We start from the raw sequence: 17,272 nt of genomic DNA, 5'->3' as shown, positions 1-17,272 counted from the left end.
TATAGAAATAGTAATTAAACCGGTGTATATAGAAAAGTCTGAACATAAGAAAAATACTGTAGCAGCAGGTCTTATTCAGTAGCTAAACTGAATGTTGGACAGGCTCAGGGTGCCTTAGGTAGGTTATGGTTCTGCCGTAACTGAAATGTGTTTTCTTGTCCATTATTGTAGGTGTCTGGGAGGTGCAGCCCCATCTACCAGGCTTATGATATATTTATTGTGATTATTTATGAGAAAGAAAGTGTAAATATGCTCTCTGCTATGTATCAGATTTAATGATTTCTAGTTGAATAATTAGGCATTCTGCAAGCAACCTATTGAAAATGATTTCATAGGCCACTGCTCAGTAGGAGGAAAACTGACCAGGAAATGAGACTGGAATTGAGCCACAGAGAGCAGAAGGAACTAAACCAGTGAAATACACCATGTGTGTCCTTGTTTTTGTGCAATAAACCCTACTCAAAGGAGAGGACTGAGAATACCACTGCACTGAAAGAAGTTAGTGTAATTTTGGTTTAAATGGGTTTGGCAAGGCTTAGCAGAGTGGACCCCCAGCAGTCACTAGCCTATCTTGATGTGACACATCAAAGAAGTAAGCAAGACACTAGCTGTTTCTGATAGCAGCATGATGCACCTTTGGAAGGTGACAGACTCAAAGCCTCAGACCCAGGCTCCAGCAGCACGAGGCTGCAGGAAGCTTTGACACACAACCCTGTGGGACCTGCTGACTTTCAAGAGACATGGCAATTTCTTTCCGTTATTCTCTTTTACCAGCTTGAATGCTGCCTTATGAATGGTTGATATTAGGAAAGGCACTGAGAACTGGGGACCGCAGAGAAACAGAACAAAACCCACTGCCTGACTGGGCCACCTTGCTCCACAGCCAGATGAAGACTGGTTGCTTTTGTGTATTCTGGAGTGCTTGGTCTGTTCTGCTATAAAAGTGACTTGTGCGGTAGTGTTTCCTCCGCTTCTGGTGAAGTTGTTTCATGATCTAATGAAGAAGATGGTTATGAAATCTTTACACATAGTCACATTTTCATTATATCAATCTGTGTCGTTCGGTATAACATATGCCTGCAGAAATAGACTTTTTTTAGTCTTTTAGCTCACATCCTTAGGTGAAAGATATTTTTTTTTTTTTGAGCTGGGGAGTAGAGAGTCTGACCTGCAGGGTATTCTCTGAGGGTTCATTTTACCAGTAATGACAAAATGAATGAGACTGACACATGGCATTTAGTCACATGCTTAACGGCTGGCATGGCCAAAAGTTTAGACTTTATCAGATTAAAGTGGCTAATGTAGAATTTGTTTAACCATGTTCAGCATAGAATGGAGGCCTAAATTAACAAGATATTCAAGAAAATTCTTACAAGAAGGAAAGAAAGGATTGTTCATTTCTCTTCAGGAAATCTAATACAATAACAAGGAGTACTGGGGAGATGCTAAATCTGTGGAAGAAATTTGTTCTTCTGTCAGATAGCAAATGTCTTGCAAACCATCACTATGTATGGACAAAGTAATAGTGACGGAAAGAAACAGCGCTCCTGAAAAGATTGCGACATGCAGCTTTAATTCCGTTTCACAGTCCTGAGTTTAAAAATAAGCTAACTTTAACATTAAAATTAACTTGAACCAAAAAATGTATTTTAAATAAACTTTCTGGATGATGAAAGAGACAGAGTTACCTGAAATTATGAAACAAAGCTCCTGAAAGTCAGACTCTGTTCTTTGCTCTGTGTTTGAGTTACTGCTTGTCTCACATTATAACTGTTAAGATCACTAATGCCGAGTCCACTGGCACATGGGGCAGTACTGGGTCAGATACTTGTGGCAGAAAAGACTGCTTGTGGTTGTGGTGATCTTATGGATCCCTTTGCAGGTTTGTCGTCCAATGTGTGCGTTAGTGTGCAAAACTCAGCATTGCTTCCGTGTTACTGTGCAAATAACATGGATGTAGGCTTTGTGTTCAGCTTACCTTTAGCACTGATTTTTGTGCCCTTATTAACTCTCTCATATATTATGTTAATGGCTTGGGACTTGCAGAGATTTATTTATTTATTTTTAAGAAGACATCTCACTTCACCTTTAACCGGGCTGTGCCTGCATGGTAAAATTCCTTTTGAACTCAATTGTGAATATTCAGCCTTTTTTTGTTCTTTCTTTAGAAAATTCCCAATGCACTTTGGGCCAATCTGATCCAGGAACGTCTGTCAAACGTGGACTGCATCAAACAAGTAAGAATTGCTCCTCAGAGGGCCAGTGGATAAGCACTTACACAACTCGTGCATAGTAGTTAGCATTCTGAGTCCTGAGCAGAGGAGGGAATGGGGGCAAATCATTGGGGGCTGTGGAGCCGATTTCTTTCTTGAACATCAGCAGAGGGAGTTTGGAGCTTTATTAACAGGATAAAGGGGAGGATGAGAGTATGCATATGCTAATCTTCTAGCACAGAGATGATCAAAGGCTGAACAAGCAGAGCTTTGTTGATTGCCTGGGGCAACTGGCAGAGATAGAGTGGACAAAACAGATAAACAGGAAATATATAAAAATCAATATGTTAAGATTTTTAACTCTTATTGAGGAAAGGGGAGAGGGAAGATTTTAATATTACTGATTTCAATTTTCTTTATTTCTTGTTGTCGGTTTATTTTTTTTTTTTAATTCCTGTGTTGGGAAAAACTGCCTTTAAATATATTCTGGGTAATAATAATTATGTTCACTGTCAGTTTACATGAATAGGCAACTGAATAGGTTTAGCTGTATTCACAGATGTGTGGCTTTTCTCTTTTTCTCTGTGTACTTAGCCTTAATGTAAGTAGAGACTTTTAACATAGCACTGAAAGAGAGCTTAAGTAGATTATATATTGTCTGGAATCAATGAAAGCAAAATCTTTTTTATGTGATTCCTTTAAATTCTCAGATATTGTGATGGTTTATTGAGTCCATAATCAACCCATTATAAGGGATTATTTGTAAGAGACATACTAATCTAATGGATAAAACCCTGTTTCTAAACAGTGCCACAAATCATTATTTGATGCATATCTTGAGAGAGAAAAGTCTGGTCCAAAGTAGGTGATATGTTGGTGAAGGGCTAAACAGCTTTTTTCAGATAAATCGTATGTGTTTTCAGAGCAATCACTGCCACTCTCATGCTTTGGGTCAGGGGATAACTAGAACTTCCTGGCCTCACAGAGATATTGCAAGGCTCATAGCTTTATTCAAATCTGTTGCTTCTCAACATCATCATCCTCTACCTTGTTGATTGAATTACCAGGGCTGGTAATCAACATTTCAGTCAGGTATAAAAATTGTTTCCTAAAGCTTCTTGGCATTAGGCACTGAAAACCTTATCTCTTGTACTTCTTTGTTTGTCTCTCTGACTTTTGATGCAGTCTGCAGACCAGATCCTTCCATCCATGTAAAACAAACTCATCATGGAGGCTGGGCTACTGACTTGTAGTTTTTAAGATGGTAATTCCTTAATGCAGAAGTGTCTATAGGTGCAGAGAAACATCAACAAAGCTAGCAAGAGCAACTGAAAAAATATTCTGTCCCTGATTGAAGGTTTCAGCTTTTAGAACTCGGATAATGCGAATGATTGCTAAAGAAGTGGCTTTCAGTGGACCTGCCTTGTGTAATCTAGATCAGATCATCAATTACATGTATGAGCTGTGGAAAGGATAACTTGATCAGGATAGTAATGAATAGCTTGAGACACAATCTCTTAAAATGTTCCTACCTGAGGGGTTTGCTAGAGGACATCTGTCTGTGTCACGTTTCTGTTGTGAGTACATAGCTGTAGCAAAATAGGCAGTAAGCTGGTCTTGAAGCAGTAGCTTGGAACTGGCAATAGCTAAACTTCAACCTATCCTGTTATCATAATTTTTATGTGGGTGGTTTTTGAACATTTCATTGCATTTGTGGCTAAATCCAGCTTTAACAAGAGGCTTACTATAGTAGAACATTCGGATGCATTGTTGGCTCCTGTACCTATTTACAAATGACACTACAGGACTTTTAAACTGCACTAGTATTTCCTTGTGTGGGGAATTGCCAAGATGTTAGAATTTTAAAATGTACTGGCAGCTCTAAACTGAAAAGTGCAGATTTTTCTGATTCCTCCCCCCCCCCCCGCCTTCTTTTCACTTTCTGTCAATTAATAAAATCTATTTTGCCATGTAGGTAAGACATGTTTTTAGGCAAAATGCACACTATTGTTAGTTCAAGCTCTTACTTTCTTCCTAAACCTAGCTGTTGTTTCTCTCTGCATTCCCTTTGTACACTGCTGTGATTGAGGCCTGGGAACACTGTTGAAGAATTTTCTAGTTTATTATGTGTAAGGGTATGACACACACCCTGCCCTTTCTTTTCAAAATAGATTTCTTAGGCTTTCCAATTGGCAGGAGAACCTGTTTCAAAGCACACATGTGGGGTATCATCTTGTTAATTTTTGTGGCATTTTGAATTAAAGAGTGTAGCTGAGGAAAACTTGAGAAACCAAAATTGTCAGTTCTGGATATATGAGCAAATGAGCAGCAAAAAAAGGCTCTGAATGTCAACATTTTTTATGTAAGCAGTGCAAGGATATATCATGGATATACGGCAAGTCAGGCGACTGTATGATTTACTACCTTGTCTTTGTGGCAAGATGCGGAACATCTGTCTCAAGTGAAACTTCTCTAGTGAGTATGTTTAAAATACCTTTAAACCTGTAGAAGTGAAAGTGAATTAGAAGGATGATAAACTCAAGAAAGAAGCTGCTCTTCTGGCTGCTGACTGCTGGTCTTTAGGCTGGTTTCAGACCCCAAACATAGTCCTTTTCAGCTTAACACTAACAGCTTTTCTGGTTATGCTACTAGTATTTGCCTGATGAAAAAAAGGTATGTTTGTTTTCAACAGCTGATTTTTCCAGTGTTTGTTGTGAAAAGGTGAGTTTTACCAACAACCACTGTATGAGGAAAATCCATTACTCTCCAAAGGCTGCATGCACCCTATGCTATTTTTGCCCCAGGTTTTCTATAATTGTTGGCATGATTCTAGTTCTCCTTTTAATAGCGAGGGAAGGATCTCTCAGTGACTGTTATTTTAAGTATTAGGTCATGTAAACTCTGAGTAAGGTGACAGGATGGTTAAAATGCCAACAGCTGTATGGTGTCCTGCCTGCATTTTATGTTCCTGTTGTTAGCATCTGCAACACTGAATCAGTGCTGGATGTCTTGCAGAGATAGAGGGGAAAAAAACACCTTTATAATGCTTCCCTGAAATTCATCAAAAATGGAGAGGGTGTTAGTGATCTAGGTAAAGATTCATTTGGTTTTAGGAAAAAAGCACGTAATTGACTTTGCAAAGTTGTGATGGTTATTAAAAATCTTTTAATTACTAGATAGCAATTTATGGCCACATTACACATCTTCCATTTCGAAAGGGATCTATGCATTTTAATTGCAGTATTTCTTTTGTGTGATTGGAAATAGAATTAATACTGTGGATTTTTTAAGTGGTTGAACAGATTTATGCTATTCCTTTCAAAACATGAGTCAGCATTTTTTTACTGAAAATGTTAATAGATGAGAATCAGTGTGTTGGACCATAGTACCACAGCTCTTTGTTTTATTTCTCCTTGTGGTGTCATTGGCTTGGCATTAATTGTACAGCTTTCATCCCACCGACAGTAGGAACACAGAATTTTTGTGCCATTGTTTTGACACTCACAGGTTTATAGATGTCACAGGCATTCTCTAAGGAGAACATTTTTATTGATCAACAGCTCTGCTGAGGCTCTGTGTTATGTGTTCTTCTAACACAAATGTAGTTAGGACTGCAAGGGATCAGATGGGTAGGTCTTCCAGCATAGGCAGAAAACTTATTGCAGGCGTTATGTTAGAACCTGGGGCTTGTGCAGCTGATACAAAGACTTTTCATCTTACAGGGTTAGTACACGTTTTCTATGGCACCTCTGACTGCTGGTGCTGTGGAGGGAATATATAGAACTGGAGAAGGCTGGTGAAGAGACTGCTATATAATGAATTTGTGAGAGAGCCAGCTGAAAAACCTTGCTGACGGCTTAGGACTGTTTAGAAGCTAAACTTGGGCCAGTGATTCATGAGTGGCAGAATTCCTTTTGATTGCTATGAAACAATTCCAAATGGTAGTGGCTATCCTTGAAAGGGCAGGCAAACATATCAGTGGTTATTGGTTCTTTTTGGGTTTACCTTAGCAGATGGAGGTCATCATGTTGTCTCTGAAAATCCATGTGAGAATAGTGATTTATCTGGGGAGAGGATGTGCCTATTCACCATGGGTTTTTTTCCCCAAGAAGAATGTGGCTTTTTAAAAAAGCTTTGCAGCTTATTCAACCTACAGAAATAATGTGGGGAATAAAAGGTTTCTTTCTAAAGGCAAATTATAGAAGTTTCCCATATTACTCATGTTGATGGAGTGCAGGGTTGAGTATTCCTACTGCTCAGTCTGCTGTTTTCTGAAAATCTCAGGAATTTTAGGTCCATACTGGCAAAGATATTACTGATGCTATTTTTTGGCATTATTTTCTCTCCCCTTTCACAGGTGGGACTGAAAAGCACATGATACCTTTTCAAAAATACTGAGTGATGATGTGGAGAAGCTGCGTTGTTGTCCTAAAGGCGTCGTGTTCATGACCTTTGATGTCTGTGCTTGCGGCTGAGATTTCTTTCAGATGCGCCACATAATTCAGTGTCATTTCTCTGTGCTATTCCTTTTCATTGTTCTAAAGCAGTGTCAGTTCTGGATTTTGCAATTAAAAAAAAATTATTGAGGATGTACAGGTTAAATAACCAGAGAGATGTTAAATACCCAAGTCATTATTATTGGGGTGGAAAGTGTGAAAGTATGTAGGGTTGGTGTTACAGCTGAGAGTAGTGCCAGCAAAGGACTGAGATTTACATTTGGGAATGACCTTGAGCGTTTCCAGGTTCCTTAAGTCCAGAGAGAAAAGTGATGGCTTTGAAAGTACTTCCTTGTTGCTGATTTTCAGCATGGCATGTGTCTCCAAAGAGCACTTCACCTGGCATTAAGGCAACAGCAGAATGCTGTATTTACGGCAGCCTTCTTCTGGGGAAGCATCTAGGTTTCCAGCTGAACTAGAGGAACAGTGACCACAGAGTAAAGGCACCATGGAATTACTCACTTTTAGCCTTTGTTCCATCCTTGATGTGATAAGGTGTGATCCATGCATGGGTGTAAGGTTACTGCTATCAAGAACAAAAAATACATGGCTTCTTAAAATAACAAATTCACCATGTGAAGTTACTAATTACACTTTCATGATAGTCAGGAGGGCAAAAAAGACTAGTGTTTGCATAAAGCATGATAGGCGTATTTTTAAGTCAGGTCTTGCTCTGCTGTGTCTTGCTTCCTCTTGCTTCGTTCCCAAGCCACAATCGCTTTTTACTCCTCTTTCTTTTTTTCCCTATTTTTTTTTATCTGTGACATCTGCTTGGAGCTTGTCCCTCCTGTGATCCCATACCACTTGCAGCTGTTCAGACCTCCAGCTCTGAGCCGTGCATGGGGTGCCCTGAGCATACGGCCTTTTTGATGTGTGATAAAACAGAACCAAGCCACTGGGGGTATGGAGAGGGAATGCAGCAGAATATCAATAAACCTGTTCTGAACAAAGCTGCAGCTCTGTGGTGGAATAGACATTTCACTGAAGTGTCAAGTAGATGGATAATGTATTCTAATTAGGGACTGACTGATACCCCGCAACTTGGAGACCTTTGGAAATCAGATCCAAAATGTTAACTATTTTTGTAGTGTGTGTTTATTTTGCATTTGTTTAATGCCTTTGTTGCAAGAAGCTATTTATTGAGCTATATTTTCTTACATTGCAAAAACTTTTAGCTATAAAATTGCTTATTGCCCATTTTAAGTACCTTTGAAATTTGTATATAAACCTCTTGAAGTCTGTTAAAAATACAATATTGTGTTTTGCTGCCTGTTGCTCAGGGTGTGTTTTTGAGCAATAAGCTGTAGTGACACCAGAAGCCATGGGTTTGTGTTGGGGTTCTTTCCCATTTGTCTTGTTTTAGTTTCCACAAGTGTTGCACTTGGAGTGGAATAAATGAACCAGATATGTAGCCTGTGTAAATTGATGGAGATTGTTTGGCTTCAGACCTGTGATGCCATCCCTTCCTAGAAGAGGATCTGGGCCTATATGTGCATTCTAGAGGCGCAATATATTCAGAGCTAGTGCTGAAGTTCCTAGCATATCACTAAAAATACTGTGCAGCTTTGCCTCCTGCAAGTCCCAAGGGATAAATTGATTTCTCAGCACCTGCGTGACCTTAGACAATGGTTCATTCTAATTCGACAGAGCAAACACTGGGAGTGGCAAATAAGGCTTTTTCAGTTCCTCGAGTCTCTTATTTCCTTCAGCTATCAGCAGGATGACATGTTCCTGAAACCAGGCTAATTAAGGAATTTTAAATAGTCTATTTTCTTGTATAATTGGAATGTCCCATTTCCTCCTACAGAAGTCATGGAGATACGTTTCCATGAAATACTTCTAAAACCTTTGGACCCCAAACTGACGGATCTTCAAATTTATGTTGGTGATGAGAACGATTGTCAGCTAATGCAATATTAAAATATCTTCTTTAATTCAGTGCAAATATGGCTTCCAGATTTACGGTGGTTTCACGAAGTTATTCTGAAGTATAGGAAATAGTGCTAAGGATACGTGTGGTTGAGCAACTAACAGATAAATCAGAGAAAGTTCAGGAGATTTAGACTTGAGACTGGGAAGTGGATTAGATTTCAGAAACTGCGTCACACAAACCGAGGCTGCAGCTCTCCTATGGTATTTCACAGATCTGTAAATGTTTTTTTAAAGATGCTCAATCCAACACTTAGCTGGCTATAACAAGGACTTTAGGGAGCAAAAGGCTCTTTTTTCTTTTCTCTTACTTTTGCTCTGTTGCTTCATTAGCTTTGGGAACGCTGGTTCCATTACTGTGAGTTTTCCTGTATAATTTAAGAAAATAATGAAAGCATGCATATTTTCCTCAGTGTTCTTGGCATTAAATCTGCCTTTAGATTTGTTTAGCCTCTTTTTTTATACACAGTGTGGGCTGGTATACTTTTGAATATTTCAAAACTGTAGAAATTGTTTTGGGTTGTTTTTATTCAAGGTAGAAATTTTGGGTTTAAGATTGAAACATGAAAAAAAAACCAGTCATTGCTCAATACATAAGTTCCCATTGCTCTGTGGCACTGTGTGTGTGTTAGTGTGTGCCATTTCACAAAGACAGCAATGTTCCACATTTGTTTTCTTCTCTCACAAACACCCGTAACAAACATTGTACTGTTGGGGGATCAGAATGAGGTAGTTTTTGTGCAGGCAGCACTGATATTTAGTGCTAATTTTTTGGTTTTTCTTTTCCAGGATCAGTAACCGTTTCATGTTTTTGTTCAATAGGGATGGATTTTGGAAGGCTTCCCTGAAAATCGGGAACAGGCATGGATGCTGCAGTCATCTGGCATCATTCCTAGGCATGTCGGTAAGCAGTACAAGGTTTATGTGTGATTGCATCCAGTAGGAAAGACTAGAAGTATTTCTCCCCAGAAATCCTCAATAAATTCGATACTGATACTGAAGACACCACAGTCACCACACAGAAAATACTTCAATATGGCTTAGATTTATTCAAGAACTTGAGGTAGCCTGCGAGACTTTAAACCCCGTCTTTCACACATGAGCCCTTTCTTCTTGCACATTAGAGTTCTGTATATTCAGGACAATCCCAGCAAGTGTGTCTGAGCTGGGATTGCAGCTATGCTTCTGTTCTAGGGGTGGGTCTCAGTTGTCTCTGCCTTCCATCTCTAGAAATCAACCTTTATCCTCAGACCAAAACAATTCCTTGTGTCCTAAATACAAACTCATCCTTCTATTGAATTAAAGAATGCAAACTTTACTCCACCAACTGAAGTGGAAATGTCACAGTTTTAAGCTTGACTTTTCAGAGTATGGATGGATTCTTACTTCATTTGAGAGGAATCTGTTTACTGGCAAAGTGCTGATATCCAAGACCTTGACAGCTGCCTTTGCCATCTAGAAGAATCCAGTTGTCCCAAGTTAGTATGATCAGAGGACCTTCTTAGAATGTAAAGAATTGCTATGATTGTGTGGAGTACAGTGTAAATGCTAAATGCAGAGATTGCCAGTGGATAGTGAAAAGAACATTAGTGAACTTGATGAATTGTCACTTTGGATTTGATTTGCATGAGATTTGACTGTTAATGAAGAATTCAGGAATCACTGCAATGGAATTAGGCAAAAATGTTTAATGTCTAGTACTTGCATGTATTTTTAATATACCTATTAACATCTGAAGTGGAGTTTTGCTCACAATTATATCTGTGCCACCAAGACCTGAATGAGAATCTTAAAGCTCAGTCTGTCTAGCTAATCAAAAAGACGGGCGAGAAGAAATTTATGGTATGTGAGTACCTTAATAGGGAGAAAAAGTGTCTGGAAGAGCTATTTGATACAGAGGAGAAAGTAATAAGAAGAACTTTTTTGAAATCTGTAATCGGATGCACTGAAAATAGTAATTAAATTACAATGTTTAACTGTGAGGATGATGAGCCAAAAGCGATCTAGGGACCTGACAGATTCTTCATCTTTTGATGCTTTCCAATCAAGTTTAAACATTTTTCTGTGAGGTTATCAAAAAATAAGTTTCACTGGTCTCGCTACCAAAGTACCTGGATAAAAAGTAATTGTTTGTGACATAGAAGAGATTCAGTCTTGAGTGACCTGTGAGTACTTCCATCCTGGGCTCCAGATACAGTATAAGTGAGAGAAAACCTTGTTAACTGGAGTGGATGATGAGGACAGCCTATGTACTCATGGTTAATTGGACTGGATGCATACGTTAATGTGTGTTTTGTCCTACTATACTGTTTAGGAGGCGGAGCAAAATTCTGATTGAAAGTGAGTATTTGCAGGTAGAGTACTGGAAAAGGAGATTGAGGCAAATGTGTTTGAAATGCATTCATCCATTTTTTAGTATTAGGACACATGTAAACAGTTACAGGAAATAAAGCAATTAACTAACAAGAGCTACACTTTTTTCCTTCATTTTGTTTTGTTTTGTTTTTCTTTGTGCCTAGTTGTGCTTTATGCTCCAGACGCTGTGCTGATTGAGAGGAACAGTGGGAAAAGGATTGATCCCAACACAGAAGGTGCCTTATGTGTTTGCTCCTGATCTCCCCTAGAAACTGCAGCGTTGCTTGATCTCAGAACCATTCTAAAACCAATAGGATTCAAACTTAAATGGTATCCCTTTAAGGACTAATAGGAATTTATAAATTCATCTGTTTGGAAAACGTATTTGTTGATGTTGTGTTATTTTCTGTGCCAATAAGACATGGAAAATGCAAAGCTCAGTATTGAGACTGCAAACAGTAGACTGTGGCTATAGTAGAGAATATCTGAAGGTTATATCTGCCTATATGAGCTTACATTTTGCTGTGCATCTTTGCTAGAGTCTGGGATTATTTTTTTTCCTGCGGTGCAGGTATGCCTTTGGGTATCTTCCTTTAAATGACTGTCAAATAGACTTATTTCTGTATTGTTTGTTGTGTACCAGTCATCCATTACATAAAATCCTGACAGTGATCAATAAAAAAATCATACTGAATGCTGTAAGAGTAGAATTAGGAGGGATGTTCTTAACTAAAGAAATGGCTTTTATTTGTTGTAAGCAAGATTTGCTTATCAAAGGACTTGCTTAAAGTTCAGTCTAAGAATTGGGAAAGGTATCCCCAACCTGGCTACTTCCTATCTGTGCATGTGCAGAGTAATAGCTTTCAGTACAAGTAGGAAGGGAAGTGCCTAGGTTATTGCTTGCCTCAAAGTCTAAAGCTTAAAGACCACCATTTTGTTTGTTAGGAAACCTTTTGGAGCTGAGCAAGACCTATTAAATAACTCTCTTAGTTCCTAATCAGTGTCTAACTTCCAGAGGTGTACCATACGACCTTTGACTGGCCACGTGATATGCTGATACAGGAACGTTTGGTGAAACCAGAAGATCCATCTGAACAGGAGATATCAAAGAAACTGCTGGAATATCACAGAAACTTCCCTGGGATTTTCCAGATCTACCAAAAAATTCTGAAATCAATCAATGCAGACCAGCCTTCTATGGATGTCCTCTCACAGGGTAAATTTGCATCTTTATGGCAAATCTGATAGTTGATAAACTATTTTATATATAAATTTGAAAGGTAGTTCCTAGCTGTTAGAGACAGTCTATAGGATGAGGATTAGTCAACACAGATGGCTCCCAGCTGAGTTATGTTCCTTCTAGTACAACATTTGGGCTCTTCCTGGTAATTATTTTACAGGACTAGAGTAAATGCAGGTAACTGGAAAGTCTTAGCACCACAGTCCTGCCAAGGAGCAGCTGAGTCAGAGCAAATGTCATGCTTATTTCTGCAAGAGTCTCTTCTAAAAGGCTGCATTGTGGCTCAGTCGTTAATCTCCCAAAGGACTGGTACCTTCCACAAGTCTGGTAACAAGAAGTAGGAGTAGTTCAAAGCCAGTAGCATTTCATTATTTAAAAGCTGTTCTTGCTGGTAGCTTTTCTGTTCAACAGTTCTTGTTTGCCTTTGCTTGACTGTAATGCAATCTGACTTTTAATGTTGATTCTTCAAGAAGAGAATAAGGAAACTGCCAGAAAAGACCAATTGATAATGTACTTTGTAGCTGTCAGTCTGTAGATGATCTGTTATATCCCAGTAATTCTGCATCTCAAAAAGGTCTTTTTTTTTTTAATAACAAGTGCTGCACTTTTAAGATAAACAAGGAGGAAGTTTATATTCTGAATTTACAGATTAATTACCTCTAAATTACTTAATTAAATTTAAAAGTTCATATCATCATTCATAAAGAATTCATGCCTTGAATTGTAAATAAAAATGTGAGTGCCTGAATATTAATTATTATTAATTAATAATGTAGTGAGATAAATTGAAAACTGGAATGAAAAAATCCTCTCTAGATCTTTTTTCTGCAGCGCCTCAAGCAGCCAGAGGCTTTTTTTAAAGAATAATTAGCTGTGGAGACTGTCTGGGGGATCATTACTCCTAATTAACTTGGTTATTTACTGCAAATTAAGCATCATTTGTAAGCAGGGTGCTTTGCCTGTAATGTTTGTGCTTTTCAATACACTGGGTTATGGCAAATGTTCAGAATAACTGGAGCACTCCTTGGGTAGCTGATACTCAGGGTTTAGAAAGTTCTGCAGCAAAACACACATTTGCTGTTAGGATTTTCCAGGGTTTTTGTTCAGCTTCTTTATTGCTTATAGGTACAGTGTAAAAAAGAAAGAGGAGATCTCTCATGAATATTAGTATTATTATGGATTGTTTCATACAATTATAAAAGTCTGTAAATCTTTAAACTGTAATGCAATTACTGCTCACATGTGCTGGGATGTGTGACATCAAATTCAGTTTGTATGGTGTAGTGTCCCAGTACAGCTTGTGGCACCGGAGAGGAGATGTACATGATCCTGTGTGGTTGCAGTCTGAGTTAGTTTCTCAGTTCTGTAGGTTTACTGCCTAGAAATACCAGGTCTGGAGTTTGCTGGAGATGCTTCTGGCTTACAGATGTACCTTAGAATGATACCAAAGTGTCTAACAGAGGGTCCTCAGAAAATTTGTTAGTATTCAGCAATGTGTTAACAATGGTAGTTAAAATACTTATGGTGCTCTCCATCAATCCTTTTATCCTTTTGTGGTTTTGTTTGTTCTGTTTGTTTTGGGGTTTTTAATACGGGCTTATGATTCTTACAAACATTAATGTCTAAGCTTGTCCTGTTTGTTAGTCATAAAAGGGGCACAGGGAGTAAGAGTCTTTGGCTATGTCCAAATACGATCCTAATTTGTCTTCACTGCCAAGCCATGTTTTCTTTTAGCTTCTTGGGTATCTATCAGGTTCTCTTTTGAAATTGTAAGAGAGTTCAGATCTCTGTAATACATTACATGATGACGCTTCGTATGTCCTGTGGTCTTTCCAAAGCTCTTATCCGTAGATTGACCTGAACGTAGTATTTCCTACACAATACGAAATGTGGAAGAGTAATGTCCAGCAAACAGTAGAATGGGACAGAGAAGCTTAAGGCAAAAATGATGGACACAAGAATAAAATCATACTGGGTTGTGCGTTGTCAGTGCCGTGTTGTGTCATGACATCCTATGATACAAGTTTATAATACTGTTATTAGGAGTCTGTTAACCACACACAACAAGCTGGTTAAATTTAATTTAACATCCTGAGTTTTTACACTTAAATATTTGTTCGGAAACTGCAGAAAGTATTAAATGTAATTATTATATCCCTCTATAATTTGCATGATAAAATTGTACCTATCAAGCAAAAAAAAACTTCTGCTAAAAACAGCATGGTAAAAGAGCAGCTATTAATTGAATCTACTCTTTAAAATGGTTTGACCTTTACTGATGAAAGGAAGTATAGGGAATGAGATGATGGTAAAATTTCTAAAGTGCCTCCTGGTGTAAGTTGCTGACATGACAGATATCAGTGTCCTGGTTTTGGTTGGAGTATCTGGAAGTTGCAGTGATAAAATAAATGATCATCAACATAATTTAATTTTATTTTGAGAGAAGCTAATATTTATATTATTTTTTTAAAAAAGAAATAGGATGTAAACTCTGTTTCTTGCTTCATGTTCTAGTCCTTACCTATGTCCAAACACGGCACAGATCAGCTGCCCCCTTTACACCACGGATTGTCTTCTTTGGACCCCCAGGCAGTGGGAAGAGTCTTCAGGCAGCGCTATTAGCTCAGAAATACAGTGTTGTCAACAGTAAGTTCTCAGTAAATGTGTACTTTGCTCAATTCCCCTTTTCTCCATTTCTGATCATTTATCTTTTGCTGTCTGTCTTTCCTACTTGCTCATAAAATTTCTGTTTGTCCGTTGCTAAGGATGTCAAGTTCTTGAAGGAAGTGTAGTATAAACCAGTAGAGCATATATTGTGCCAAACCAACTCTAACGTTATTTAGACATGATTTTAGACAGTATTTTTCCATGTGTTAGTTCCTGTAGTGCTCTTGAATTCTTCTGTGGATCATGAGTAATGTCCTTGCAGTTTCAGCTATCTGACCAAAACTGGGGCTCTTTTGAAAGAGAGTTTACTCTGAACTTTAATGAAGACTCAGGTTCTGTGCATCTGAAGTAATGTAGTAGAAAAGAAGTGATTATTTAAAAGTGCATTCTCTTACTTTGGTAAAGGAGGTCCAGAAAATTCTAGATGATGCTTGTTCATGGTTAACATGCTAATGCCTAGATCGTAGGTCTGGGCAGTTCCATTACAGGCACAGAAACAGCTATGAACTGTCTACCTGTCAGTTCAGGGTCCGAGGTTTAGCATTTTTCTATTTGCAGTCTTTACTATTATTTAGTGTTTTAAAAACCATACATAACTGTGACTAAAATGATATCTGGTGAACTTGAAAAAGGTAAATTTAAATTAATTAAAAATCTATATTACAATACTGAAAAGTACAGATAAAACTGATAGATTGTGCTATCAGTTATTTTAATATTGCTGTGGATTATAATGTCATATTAAAAGTAAATGTAGTTTTATTCAAAGCTGTGTTTTTAATAATGGTGTCATTGGCTTAATAAAAATAAACCATGTTTGAATGTGTTTAAAAAAATTTGTCCTCATGTATCTGAATGTATTTAATGTTTTTGGACTTTATTTTTAAAACTGCAAGTTTGATAGTGTTTTCATCTAGGTCAAAATTTGCATTTCTTTCTAAAGTAACTACTGGATGAGACTGCTGCAGCTGCTCACTAAATACCATTACCACTGCTTTACCTGTATGTTGAATTTTAAGTATACTGTAAACCAAATATTAGAAGAATTTAGTCTTTAATTAATAGACCATCAATAGACCATCATTTTTCAGAATAGTATTCAGATTATACTGGGATTAAAGCACAGTTTAAATAGTCTTATGAATTGGATTGAGTTTAAGTTTATATATATATATATATATACTAGTTCTCTTAAACTGGGGTCTATGAGCTGAGTTTCTGTTATGTTTTCACACCATTTATTCACACCATGTATTGACACAAATTTTCTTCTTCAGGACAACTAGTAACTGTTAAAATTTGTGCTCATCCCTTGTTGCTTAAACATTAAATTCCATCAGCTTTATCCAAGAGATGTTGCTGTGGAGTATTTTTCCTCTTGTTTGCCAAACAGGCTGATTAATGGTGATAAAGCAGATGAAAGGGCTTGCTGCTCTTGCCATTAAAGTCAGTGCAGCTGTAGATGTTGGTGCTCTTGATTTCAGAAAAAGTAGAATTAACTTCCAGTTATTAATTGAAAGGTCATGCAATAATGTACAGAGTGATTTTTATCTAATACTAACCAAAACTGAGTTGAAACTAGGACTTGGGATGTTGTATAACCTCTCCATGCCTTGATTCCCTCCCTGTGAAATAAGTCAGGAACGTTGCATTAAGCTGCTTTGTGGCAGTGAGACTCAGTAACTCCGGTCAGAAAGGCAGTATTTCACATACCACTGTCCTGACTAAAATTTTAAATCTGCATCTCCTGGTGTTCTGTGTGTTTGAAGTCAATTATAATACTGCATTAGCACAGTTTTTTAAATATAATTCTTACATGATCATTAAATGATCCAGGGAGTCATTCCCTTGAACTGCAGATTTTCCTGCACCTCCAGCTGAGCCGCTGACATGCTGTTCAGCAGGTGTAACTTTATTCAGTATTTACAAGTTTATAAAAAGTGAAAACCAGGAGCAATCCTCGACTTGTTATTTCAGAAACATATTTGATTAATATCTTTATGTCTATTTTTAATATGTTCTTTGCCAAATGTATTCTTTTTTATTCAGTATTCTCCCCTGCTCAGTCTCTTTGCTTTTAGCTCTGCTTGGCCAGAAAAAAAACAGATCCTAACAACCAGCCCCCAAACCCTACAACTTTTATTTTATTCAGTGACCTTATTCCATTATGCAGCTTCTGGGTTTTATTTCTCTTCTTTGTTGTTTCCTTTTTAAAATTTAACCTTGTGTCTTTTTTGTTCTGCCTTCCTGTTAGTTTGCTGTGGGCAACTGCTAAAGGAAATTGTTGCAGGCAAGACAAAACTTGGGGAACTCATTAAGACTTACATTGACAGTGGATATCCAGGTAGGGCACGTTGTTGTCTCATTGCACT

The 17,272-nt window shown here is 37.8% G+C and overlaps 1 protein-coding gene across 3 annotated transcripts in view; it reads left to right on the top strand.

Moving 5' to 3' along the window:
• The window catches only part of AK8 (adenylate kinase 8), a 67,690-nt gene that overhangs the window by 10,592 nt on the left and 39,826 nt on the right, over positions 1-17,272 (top strand). For all 3 annotated transcript variants that reach the window (XM_057401603.1, XM_057401601.1, XM_057401604.1), the window contains exons 5-10: positions 2,169-2,237; positions 9,461-9,542; positions 11,158-11,229; positions 12,009-12,209; positions 14,748-14,879; positions 17,155-17,244. In XM_057401603.1, coding sequence (XP_057257586.1) covers positions 2,169-2,237; positions 9,461-9,542; positions 11,158-11,229; positions 12,009-12,209; positions 14,748-14,879; positions 17,155-17,244 — 646 coding nt within the window. The remainder of the gene's footprint in view (positions 1-2,168; positions 2,238-9,460; positions 9,543-11,157; positions 11,230-12,008; positions 12,210-14,747; positions 14,880-17,154; positions 17,245-17,272) is intronic.

Source organism: Pezoporus wallicus, unplaced genomic scaffold (genome assembly GCF_028554395.1).
Source record: "Pezoporus wallicus isolate ANWC-B61680 ecotype Strahan unplaced genomic scaffold, APGP_CSIRO_Pwel_v1 contig_8013, whole genome shotgun sequence".
NCBI classification, from domain to species: Eukaryota; Metazoa; Chordata; class Aves; order Psittaciformes; family Psittacidae; genus Pezoporus; species Pezoporus wallicus.
The sequence above is the reverse complement of the archived record's forward strand: the minus strand, read 5'-3'. Positions and strand labels throughout refer to the sequence as shown.